At 39.8% G+C, this 12486-nt stretch overlaps 2 protein-coding genes and 1 long non-coding RNA gene across 4 annotated transcripts in view; 2 read left to right on the forward strand and 1 right to left on the reverse strand.

Moving 5' to 3' along the window:
* SGPP1 (sphingosine-1-phosphate phosphatase 1) overlaps nucleotides 1-12486 on the forward strand; it is a 34095-nt gene that overhangs the window by 18474 nt on the left and 3135 nt on the right. Inside the window, exon 2 of the mRNA XM_008138960.3 lies at nucleotides 1714-1803. Coding sequence (XP_008137182.3) covers nucleotides 1714-1803 — 90 coding nt within the window. The remainder of the gene's footprint in view (nucleotides 1-1713; nucleotides 1804-12486) is intronic.
* WDR89 (WD repeat domain 89) overlaps nucleotides 1-12486 on the forward strand; it is a 92231-nt gene that overhangs the window by 17566 nt on the left and 62179 nt on the right. The gene's annotated exons all lie outside the window — the stretch shown is intronic.
* LOC114230613 (uncharacterized) overlaps nucleotides 1-12486 on the reverse strand; it is a 65225-nt gene that overhangs the window by 16886 nt on the left and 35853 nt on the right. For both annotated transcript variants that reach the window (XR_003616541.2, XR_008556086.1), the window contains exon 2: nucleotides 1418-1459. This is a non-coding gene — a long non-coding RNA (uncharacterized LOC114230613). The remainder of the gene's footprint in view (nucleotides 1-1417; nucleotides 1460-12486) is intronic.

Consider the following 12486-nt stretch of genomic DNA (forward strand, 5'->3'; position numbering starts at 1 on the left):
CCAGCAAGAATGTAAGCTTATTCTGCTAGACACTGCCTACAATGACTTCTACACAGCCTTTGCTCATGGTATTCCTGATGTTTGTAATGCCCTCCACCTCTTTTGCCCTGTATTCACTCCTTTCTCTCCAAAGACTAAATCCTACTTACCTTCCAGGATAACTCGAATCTTATTTAATCTGGGAGTCTTTGTTAACATCTTTAAACCAAGTTAAATGCCCATTCCGTAGACTCCCTCTGGGCTTTTAGTATACTCCTATTATAGCACTTATCTCATTATATGGTTACATTCCTTTTGCCCATTTAACCACGTTCTTCATGCATATGGGAAAATAGCTGGAAAAATAGATAGAGCTTGGAAAAGAAACTATGAGGATCTAAACAAGAGCAGTGTAAGTAGGATGGAGAAGAGATGACAGAATCAAGAAATATTTAGAAGGTAAAGTCAGTAAGACTTGGTTATTGGTTGCAATGGAGGGGTAAGGAAGAAGTAAAAGATAATTCATGTTTATCATTTAAATTATTATGTGTATTAAATGTTTCCAAATGAAATAGTGAATATGAAACTAAGAACAAGTTTGGCTGGCAGGATGATGATTTTTGGCTTGAGGTATTGTGGGTTTAGCTCCATGGAAATCTCAAGGTAGAGTATGTGCAGGAGGTGGCTGTCTGGTTTTTAAACCCAGGGAAATGGATAAGTCTTCAGCATGCTAAGTAGAAGTTAAAAAATAAAAGGTGAAGCTGCAAATAACTAGTAAGGGCTGAATTCTTACTAGTACTTATACCAATGTTTAAGGAACAAGAAGAGGTGCTCTTGTGTGGGAAACAAACAAAAGAAAATAGATGGTTAAAAGGGAATCAGGAGAGTATGATGCTGTATAAAGAAAGTGATGGGCCATGTCACATGCAAAGAACCATGTACTAAATCTTTACCATTCTTCTTACAACCCTCCTTAACTCGCTTATTTTAAACACCACTTCTCATTGAACCACCTTGGCTTCAAATTCTTGAGAATTAGAAACTTACCCCATCCCCCCTTTCTTTCTCCCCTCTAATGCCAGGAGAGTCAAAGCCAACTTATAAACTGGTGCCATTGATACCAAGACTTGGCTACATTTTGTTTGTTCCTTTTTATAGCCTACTGCTCCCAGTAGCCCATCAAACTTTTTTTCAATAAAGTTACCACTTGAAATTTTAGTGGTGGGGAAGAAGTGGAAAATATATTACAAGGTGTTGAATATTGAATACAAAACGGGGAAATGTCAATAGAAATTGCAGATAGCAGTTACTAATGGAAGTGAGAGGGAGATAATGCTTAGTCTTCGTCCAGAGAAGTGAAGACCCTTACATGGGCCAGATTCAGGTACTATTCCAGGGGTGCTTTTATTTGTAGCCATATTAAAAGTATGTCCCCTACCTGTTTTTCTTCTTCTGTAGCATGCTGGTGATTGAATCTTTACTGTAAAAGCAAAAATGAGTCAGTTCCCACAATGAAGAGTAAGGAAACATAAGATTTCATCACTTGTTCATTTCATGCAAAAATATTTCTTGAGTGTCTGCTATGTGTCATGTTAAGGGTTAATGCTGGGAATACATTGGGGAATAAAAATACATAGTTCTTATTTTCATGGAACTTATAGTATAGTGATTGTTTTTAATTTGCTTGTTTATATTTAGGCTAATTTATTTCATTTTACTTTTTTCCCCCTTTAGTATCCTCTTATATATGGACTGATTCTTATTCCTTGCTGGTGTTCCCTAGTTTGCCTAAGTAGAATTTACATGGGAATGCACTCCATTCTGGTAAGAAAAATGTTGTATTTATAGTGCTTTATTTTTTCTGAAATTGACAGGCAATTTAATACTTTTTAATTATTTGTAAACTTATGTGAAACCTAAATGAGAAAATGTTGTTATTGTAAATCTGGTGTGTTTTTTTGCAAAAATATCAGCATGATTTTGTGAAGTTTTAATGTAGTAATCATGTACTTCATAAAAACAATTCCCAGCAACCACAATACAAGGTGTTATACTCAGGATAACATTTCTCCCTTCTTCCCGTCTCAGTTTTATTTATTTATTTTTCTCATTCTCTTCTATGCCTCTCCTGACTCTGAGTCAAAACCACAGTGTGAATACAGAAACCAAGGAGAGCTCTACTTGTTAATTACTAGAAACTTAGTAAATGCACTTAAGCTATTGTGGTGCAACTTGTATTTACGTATTAAACTCTAGTGTCTTCTCTTTCCTAGCAGTACTTTAGGGCTCACAGCAGATATTTTACTGTGAGAATGCAATTCAGTTTCAAAAACAGCAACACAGAGACCATGTTCTCTTTTTAGTCACATGTGCTCACTTCCTCCCTGTCCCTATTGACATTCCCTTAGTCATCTCTCAACCAAATTACTGCAACAGCTTCTTAATTAGTTCTCTTTCAGGTCTGACAGGGTTCCATGCAGTGTTCAGTCTCTTGTAGTGTACCTCCCAAATCAGAAATATGAGGCCATACTGAATGACTTTACATTTCCTCAAATGCAAAGGGTGTTTCTTACCTCCATACTTATAGGATTGCTATAACCTATGTACGAAATGCCCTTTATCTTTCTTAGACTAGCCTAGCTAATCTACCTATTGTTCAAGATTCACAAAAATGCTCTTATCTCCTAAAGGTCTCATTACCTTTCCCATCTTTCCTTTCTTAAGACCCTTCTCTCAGAGCCTTTTGAATATAATTCTAGCATTGCACTTACCCTAAACTGCAAATGCTTTTTCCTTTATCTGTAACCCCCACCAGACAATAAGCAACAGGAAAAAATAAACTGTTTTCTCTCACTATCCTTGCATCTAGTGTGGTGTCTCTTAGGACATTCTATGAACCTGTTATATATTATACCTTAATGAAAGATCAGAAGAAAAGGTGGAGATATATAAACTAATTCACAGAATCAAAAAATTTCTAGTGAATTATATTTAATTTTTCTTGTCCTTAACAACATTTACTTTTAACATTTTCCTATTTGACTTTTTATAATTATATTAATACAAATTGTGAATTTATATATAATCCTATCTAATGTCAATCAATTTTTTAATGAGACTAAGTATCACAGTCTTATATCAACCATAATATTTGTCACAAGAAAATATTATTATCTATATCTGTGCCTTGTTAGAGTTATTTCCTTCTACTACCAAAATTTAGCAATATCACTCCTAAAAAACTTAGAAATGGTTATGCATCTTTGAGTGAAAAAATGAATCCTTGAGATTTCCTGAAGGAAAATGTATCCTATATAATAAAAGGGTAATATGCAAATTGACCCTAATGGCAGAACCACTGGTCGCTATGATGCACACTGACCACCAAGGGGCAGACGCTCAACGCAGGAGCTGCCCCCTGGTGGTCAGTGCAGTTCCACAGGGGGAGCTCCACTCAGCCACAAGCCGGGCTGACAGCTGAGTGCAACGGCAGTGGGCTGGAGCCTTTCCCACCTCCTTGGCAGCGCTAAGGATGTCTGACTGCCAGCTTAGGCCTGCTCCCTGTGGGGAGCGGACTTAAGCTTGCAGGTGGACACCCCCTCAAGGGTTTCCGGGCTGCCAGAGGGATGTCTAACTGCCAGGTTAGGCCCAATCTCTCAGGGAGTGGGCCTAAGCCAGCAGGTGTACATCCCCCGAGGGGTCCTAGACAGCGAGAGGGTGCAGGCGGAGCTGAGGAACGTCCCCCCCACTCCCCCAGTGCATGAATTTTCGTGCACTGAGCCTCTAGTTAGATAATACTATCTATACCTAGGTTCATTATTATCATACAATGAGTAATATGAATCTGATTATATTGACTGTATAATCTCAAAGATGCTGCTCTTTTAAAATATATATATATTTTTATTGATTTCAGAAAGAAAGGGAGAGGGAGGTAGAGATAGAAACATCAATGATGAGAATCATTGATCAACTGCCTCCTGCATGCCCCCTACTGGGGATCAAGCCCACAACCTGGGCATGTGCCCTGACTGGGAATTAAAACTGTGACCTCCGAGTTCATATGTCAATGCTTAACCACTGAGCAACACCGGCCAGGGCTAGTTCATTTTTTATATACCAGATAATGTCTATTCATGAATAGCTGAAATAAAAACAATACTGATGTATTATTTTTCAAATGATGACTCCTATAATCTTAGTACTTTTAAGTATTTAAGAATTGTTTCATGTATATTACAAGTTTTTGCTTTTCCTTTAAAAGTAAAATCACAGATAACTTGTAAATATTGTGGATTATGATTATGTTATAACCACAGTTATTTCATTTGATAATTGGTAATGAACCCTTTTTCTTTTAACATTTGGGCCTAATTTTCCCCACAATTTTTGTGGGTTTTTTTGTATATTTTAATGTTTTGGTAATTACCTGCATTTTAAACTATTTTCTTTTCTTTTTAATCCTCACCTGAAAATATGTTTCCATTGATTTTTTAGAGAGAGTGGAAGAGAGAGGGAAAGAAGAGAAATATTGATGTGAGAGAAATACATTGATTGGTTGCCTCCTGCACGAGGAGGTGTGTGCCCTTAACCGGAATCGAACCCAGGACCCTTCGGTCCACAGGCCGACACTCTATCCACTGAGCCAAACCGCCTAGGGCTGAACTATTTTCTTAATCATAGTTTGTATCTTCACTGTTTATTGTGAAATTAGTATGGAATTATAGGCAGAGTGTGCCCTAGAGGTTGCTCATAGGTGCTTAGATACCATACTATCTAAGCTGATATCTTCATTACATTAAGAGGAGAGTTCAGAAGTGTTCTAAATAATTTATAATGAAAACTTCATTCATTCATTATTTCCTATATGCTTTGTTATTGTTACAACACAAAGAACAACAGCTTCGTTTATTTTTAATATCCACCTACTTCACTAAATTGATTTTCTTTATCCCCATCTTTTCTTTGTTACCAAACCTAGCTCTCAAATTTAATTTCTTAAAACACAAGACATTTCCAAGTTACTAGACCAAGTACTTGTCAAATTACTTTTGTTATACAGTAAACACTAAGCGTTCTTATAGTGATGCGTTTTAATAGTAGTAGTTCCTGGATAATAACTATTCGGTTTTTTTTAAATTTTGTTGGTTGGTTCTGGTTTTTGTTTTTTACTAATCCTCACTCGAGGTTATTTTTTCCATTGATTTTTTGAGAGTGGAAGGGAAGGAGGGGTGGAGAAGGAGAGAGAGAGACATCAAAGTGAGAGAGACACTTCCACATTAGCATATAACTTAACTTTCAGGGCATAAAAATTATAATTAATACCTAAATTATTCACTAAGTTTCTTTTTGGAAAATTTGCTACTTTGAGTTCTTTATGTTACATTTAACATTAACTTTCTTTATTGCGTACTTTGTGATGTAATACTTAAAAGCACTTATACATTTTAATGTTATACATTCAATATCCCATTGATAGCCATCGTGTTTATGTCCTGAACTCTATCATGCATTACTTCTGGTTATGTTGCATGGAATTTCAGCATGCCCTTACTATCCAGCGTAATATCATGAACAATTAATAAACAAACATAAAAGGAAGCAGCCCTAGCCAATTTGGCTCAGTGGATAGAGTGCCAGCCTGTGGACTGAAGGGTCCCAGGTTCTATTCCAGTCAAGGGCACATGCCAGGGTTGTGGGCTTGATCCCCAATAGCAGGCGACCAGGAGGCAGCCAATCAATGGTTCTCTCTCAACATTGATGTTTCTATCTCTCTCTTCCTCTCCGAAATCAATAAAAATATATTTGAAATAAAGATTTGCATAGTCTTTTAGCAATCTAAGTTTAATATTCATGGAGATACACAATCATCATTTACTTAAAACATCTAATTCTATATGAGAATTATAAAGCTCAGAACATTTCCACATTAGCATATAATTTAAAATTTTGAATCAGTCATGAAGTTTAAATAAAAAATAAGCAAATAAATAAATAAGCAACAGCTTACGTCCTAGTAGTGAAAATCTTGTGGTGGTTCCCTGAGACCTGTGTCTTTAATTTCAAGTAGGGAAGGAAGGGTAAGATAGCAAAGGAACATAACCTCATAAAGTGAAATTGTTTGGCAATTGGGGGTCTGAAATGTAAGGAATAGAGTTTGACAGTCATATGATTTGAGATCTGCATATTCTAAAGTATGGTCAGAGGTAGGGTTATTTGCAGAATTTTTGAGTGATTGCAATAAAATTCAGTTAACCAGAATTCTTGAGTAATTCTTCTAGTGTGTATCAGTGAGTTTTTATGGAAGACTTCATATTTTAAAGAATGTTGAAATTTTAGTTTCTCTTACTCTCAATATTTAATTCCTAATACTGACATTTTTCTTTTTTTTTTAAACAAACATATTGAGCACTTTCAATCTAGGAGATTGAATAACTAGCTATGTGGCCTTAGTCTATTTTTCTTTCTTTAAAAACTGGTTATTTACAGTAACGATAAATTTTCATCAAATTTAGACACTTTTGAAAGGGAAGAAAAGTACTTTTAACATTTATTTTTGGGGCAACAAAGCAATATTTGATTGTCCCAGGCAAGTTATATCAGGATGGTTGTGAAAATTAAATATAAAATATTACAATAAATGTTTTTAGTACACAAAGAATTATTATTCCCTGAAAATGTCTTTAGCCTAATTTCAAGAAATTATGTTTCATCTATTTCTCTTATAGAGTTCTTGTCAGGCAAAATGTGATGACTCTAAAGAGTTACTTTAACTGTCTTAATTTAGCTCACCAAGTATTTATTGCCGCTTATTGTGTGCTAGACACCGGGTACCCATATATATAAAAAGCCAGGGGCCATGACGACCGAAACGACCAAACAACCTGTCACCATGAGGTGGCATTGACTCACGAGCGGGCCGAATTGCTGACCTCTCGGTCCCTCCCCCCGGCTCCCTCGGGCACAGGCGGCTCCCACCTGCCTCCAGCAAACCGCCCAATCAGGGGTGGGGCCGGCCAACCTCCCATCCTGATCAAGAGTGGGCTGCACAGAGCCTGGACCCTTCCTTCCTGGCAGCCCCGAGTCCCTGGGGTTGAGAGCTCTGATGGCCCTGCCCAAAGAGTAGAGGTGCCTGATGGGCAGGGACAGGGACCACAGGCCTCCAGGGAGCACCGCAGAGTTGGCAAGGAGAGGAGAGGGCCTGCGGAGGCGGAGGCGGCGAATCCAGCGGGATCAGTCCAGAATCCAGCCCTTCCCCCCGTAGGCAGCGGGCCCTCAACCCAGAACCCCAGCCTAAATTGGAAGAGCCTGAGGGAGGCTTCAGGAAGCTCTACGCAGAGCTGCGCGTTGAGAACGAGAGACTTTGTGAGGCCCTGACCGAGACCATGCTGTGGCTGGCGCAGCTCAAGGTGGAGCCGGAGTGCGCCATGCAGAGGCAGGAGCGCTTTGCAGAGAGGTCGGCCCTCCTGGAGCTGGAGAGATTTGAGCTCAGGGCCCTGGAGCACAAGGCCGCTGAACTGGAAGAGGAGCTGAAGGGCCTGTCCAACCTCCGGTCTGACAACTAGTGCCTCAAGGATGAGAACACAGCCCTGATCCAGGTCATCAGCAAACTGTCCAAGTAACCCCGGAGGACTTGCCCCTGCACCCACATTTATACAGCTTCTGCCACACGCACCCCTTCCCCTGTGTGAACACAAGCAACAGGGCTGCTGGGGAGTCTCTGAGAAGCCATAACCTCCCCTCAGGAGCCAAGGGGGCCATCTGAGGCCAGGATAGAGAGGGGAGGCTGAGCCAGGTAGGGGGACCAGGGCTGCAGGCAGGACCAGGAAGGAACCGGGGACCAGGAAGTGCCAGGACCAATAGCCAGGACCAGAGTGGCCACCTGGAGGTCCCCTGTCACGTGTGCTGCCACCAGTCACCCCTCCCACCCCTGAGCAGGGATCCGAGAATGTGCCAAGCATCCTACCGGCCTGGGCCCGGTGGGCCAGTATATAGGGTCCGCGTGCAATAGGGAGGGATGTCTTCTATTTTTTGCTGCCCCCTCCCCAACGCAATTGGGGACGATCAGGCTGGCATGGGAGGGCATTTGGGGGCCATCAGGCCAGCAGAGGAGGGCAGTTGGGGGCGATCAGGCCAGCAGGGGAGGGCAGTTGGGGGCGATCAGGCCAGCAGGGGAAGGCAGTTGGGGGCAAATCAGGCCGGCAGGGGAGGGCAGTTGGGGGCAATCAGGCCAGCAGGGGAGGGCAGTTGGGGGCAATCAGGCCGGCAGGGGAGGGCAGTTGTGGGCGATCAGGCCGGCAGGAGAGGGCAGTTGGGGGAGATCAGGCCGGCAGGGGAGCGGTTAGGTGTTCATCAGGACTGCAGGAGAGTGGTTAGGGGGTGATCAGGCAGGCAGGCAGGCAAGTGGTTAGGAGCCAGTGGTCCCGGATTGTGAGAGGGATGTCCCTGATTGGAGAGGGTGCAGGCCCGGCTGAGGGACAACCCCCCGCTCGGGCTCCCTCGGACTCTTCCAAATTTTATGCACCGGGCCTCTAGTATAGGTATAATAAGGGAAAGTCTTTGCCTTTGAGAAATCACAGTCTGAATACTAATGTGTAATATAAATAGATAATGCAGTAATTTTCAACTGAAAATTACACAATAGAACCCCTAGGAAGCTTTGAAAAAAATACTGATGCTTCACTCCCACTTCAACTCAGTTAAATCAGAATCCCTGAGGACTGGCGCAGGCACCAATATTTTTAAGTTCTCTGAGTGATTTTAATGGACAGGCAAGAGTTGTGAGCCTTTGGTTTTCTGGGAGAAGTAAACAAGCAAAGAAATGGAGAACACCCGGCCAGCGTGGCTCAGGGTTTGATTGTCAACCTAGGAACCAGGAGGTCACAGTTCAATTCCCAGTCAGGGCACATGCCTGGGTTGCAGGCTTGATCCCCAGTGGGGGAAATTCAGAAGGCAGCCAATCAATGATTCTCTGTCATCATTGATGTTTCTATCTATCTCTCCCTCTCCCTTCCTCTCTGAAATCAATAAAATATTTTTTAAAAAGAAAGAAATGGAGAACAACGTGGTAACTGCTATAATAGGTATGTAGAAGAAGCTTAGGAGGCAGAGAGAAGAAAGTTGTTCCTGTTATGGGGTAGGAAGAGAAAGTTTATGGAGGAGATATATGCCTGGGCAGAATTGCAAAGGATATGTAATAATTTGTCTAAAATATACATGGTAAAGGTAATCCCAAAATGAGAGGAAATAGAGTCTATAAATTCATTATAGGATCTGACATTGAAGCTTAATGATAGGTAGAAGCTAGATATGAAATACTTTTTATGTCCTTCTAAGAACTTTGAATACACCAATGGTATTTACTGCCTTAGTTGATACTTTTAAAAACATTTTGTTAATTGATTTTATCTTTCTGGACCAACTATAAAAGGAGCCACTTATAGATAAATAAAAAATTTAAGTCTCACCTCATACTGTAGAATAGGAAAATATCAGTGAGAACTTGTTTTATATCGAAATATTTTTCTAATGTATATAATGTAGTAATTGTTGAAAAGCAGTAAAGATATTCATTTATAAGTAATTTAGTAGATTTTGTTAAAATAGATAAAATAAATTCCTATAAAGCATTCATTCATTTATCCACTCAAAAAATATTTGAGTTTCTACAATATGCTAAGCTACTTGGTAGGGGGTGGTGAACAAAATAGAATCTATTTCCTAAAAAACATGATAGTTGAATATTCAATTCTTAGTCTGTTTAGTAATTATCTGTATCTTCTGTAGCTGTTCTTATATTCCATAATATTCTGATTTGGAATTGAGTATCTTTTAGAACATTGGTTTCAGGTATTATACTGTTGACTGCCAATCCACCACTCCAAATTTTTTATTGAACTGCTACCATACAGTGAGGACAATGGCAGGATTTTTGGATATATTGATGTCTTCAATGTAAAAGGCAAACAAAACATTTTTTAATATATTTCCTTATTGATTTCAGCGAGGGAGAGAGAGATAGAAACATCAATGATGAGAGAATCATTGATTGGCTGCCTCCTGCACACCCCCTATTGGGGATCGAGCCCACAACCCGAGCATGTGCCCTTGACTGGAATCAAACCCTGGACCCTCCAGTCTGCAGGCCAACACTCTATCCACTGAGCCAAACCAGCTAGGGCCAAACAGATTTTTTGAGTAAAATTCTTTTATGATCAGGAAGACTATATAAAGAAATCATGTAAATCAGCAAGAAGACAGTCCAAAAGAACAGTTGCCCAAAAGACACAAATATACATTGCATAGAAAAGGAATAGCCCAGCCGTTGTGGCTCCGTGGTTGAGTGTCGACCTATGTACCAGGAGGTCATGGTCCCATTTCTAGTCAGGGTACATGCACAAGTTGCAGGCTCAATCCCCAAGTGTGGGGAGTGCAGGAGACGGCCAATAATTCTCTCTCATTATTGATGTTTCTATCTCTCCCTCTCCCTTCTTCTTTCTCTGAAATCAATAAAAACATACTAGTATTAAAAAAAAAAAAAAAAAAGGAGCCCAGCAGTGTGGCTCAGTTGTTGAGTGCCGACAAATGAACCAGAAGGCCACAGGTCGATTTCTGGTCTGGGCACTTGCCTGGTTTGCATGCAGGAGGCAGCTGACCAATGATTCTCTCCCATCATTGAATAAGGGAAAGAAAAAAAAGGACTAGCCCATAAACTTATGAAAAATAATAATAATCAGAAAAATGCAATGACTCCTGGGATATATACAATAAACACTTTGGAAAATTTTTTATTTTCTTGTAAAATTGAACATGCACTTAACCTAAGATTCTGCCATTCTATTCCTAGGCATATGTCCTGGAGAAACTCTTGCAGACCCACACCAGAGAACATCAAAAGAAAGATAGTAGTATTACTTGGAATATTCCTGGTTGGCTTAAGAATACATACCAATTCAGAAAGCATTTAAGTTCAGCCATAACCAATTAACTAATCCAAAACCTGAAAACAATGTAAATGACCATTAGTGGGAAAATGGGTAAATTGTATCATCACACAGAAAAATACTACAGTTGTGAAAGTGAATGATCTACAATTACGTACAATGAATGAATCTTAATAATGTGTAGAGTAAAAAGCAAATCAAAAGACACTGCATACTATATGATAACATTTTTATAAAGCTCAGAAAGAAGCAAAACCAGATAACATTTTGTTTGAAGATATGTGGTAAAACAGTTAAAAGAAATGTTTATTCAGCCAAAACACTGATTTATAATGGTCTCTGGGGAAGATGCAGTGATAGAATTGGGAGATAGCATACCAGTATTTCAAAGAACTGGTAATATTATATTTTGGGGGGGCAGTGATTTCATAGATATTAATTATATATAAGTTTATGTGCGCTATACATATCTTTTTCTATGTACCAAATATTACATAATAAAAATTATAAGACAAAAACATTAAGCAACTACTCTGAAAACTAGTTGAAAAGAGTGGTTTCAGTGCAGTGATGAGTTTAGAAAAAAATAGGAAGTGAGGAAGTAGGGGCAGTGAACATAACCAACTCCTTTTTTTAAAATATATTTTTATTGATTTCAGAGAGGAAGGAAGGGAGAGATAGAAACATCAATGATGAGAGAGAATCGTTGTTCGGCTGCCTCCTGCACACCCCCTTACTGGGGATTGAGCCCTCAACTGGGCATGTGCCCTTGACTGGAATCAAACTTGGGACCCTTTGGTCCACAGGCCGATGCTCTATCCACTGAGCCAAACCAGCTCTTAACTCTTTTTTTTTTTTTAATATATTTTATTGATTTTTTTACATAGAGGAAGGGAGAGGGATAGGGAGTTAGAAACATCGATGAGAGAGAAACATCAATCATCTGCCTCCTGCATACCCCCCTCTAGGGATGTGCCTGTAACCAAGGTACATGCCCTTGACCGGCATCAAATCTGGGACCCTTGAGTCCGCAGGCCGACGCTCTATCCACTGAGCCAAACCGGTCAGGCAACATAAGCAACTCTTGATAAATTTTTCAGTGAGAGAGAGTAGATCCTAGAAATTTAAGGAAGAAATTCCTAGAAATTTAAGGAAGAAATTCCAAAATAGTTTTGTTCATGTCAAGAATGATTCAGAAACACAAGTTCTTTTAATAGTAGCTTCATTTCCTCTTTCACCTACTCAGATTGTTCATACCTAAAACTAGGAGTCATCTTTCAGCCCTTTCTCTTTTGCTTCTCTCCCAATTTCAATCTATCACCAAGTTGAAGTTGTCAGCTCTAATGCTAAAATAGTTTACTAAACCCATCTGTGTACTTCTCCTCATGTAGATACGAACCATTTCTAGAGTGAACCACTGCCGTAGCCTCCCACCAGTGTCTCCTGTCCATCCCATACTTTTCCTCTATGATTCATTCTCTGCACAGCAGTCCAATTGTTGCACTCCTACTTTGGAATCTTTCAATGGCTCCCTATCACTTTTGAAATAAAAATTAAACTTCTT

Source organism: Eptesicus fuscus, chromosome 5, assembly GCF_027574615.1.
Source record: "Eptesicus fuscus isolate TK198812 chromosome 5, DD_ASM_mEF_20220401, whole genome shotgun sequence".
NCBI lineage: Eukaryota > Metazoa > Chordata > Mammalia > Chiroptera > Vespertilionidae > Eptesicus > Eptesicus fuscus.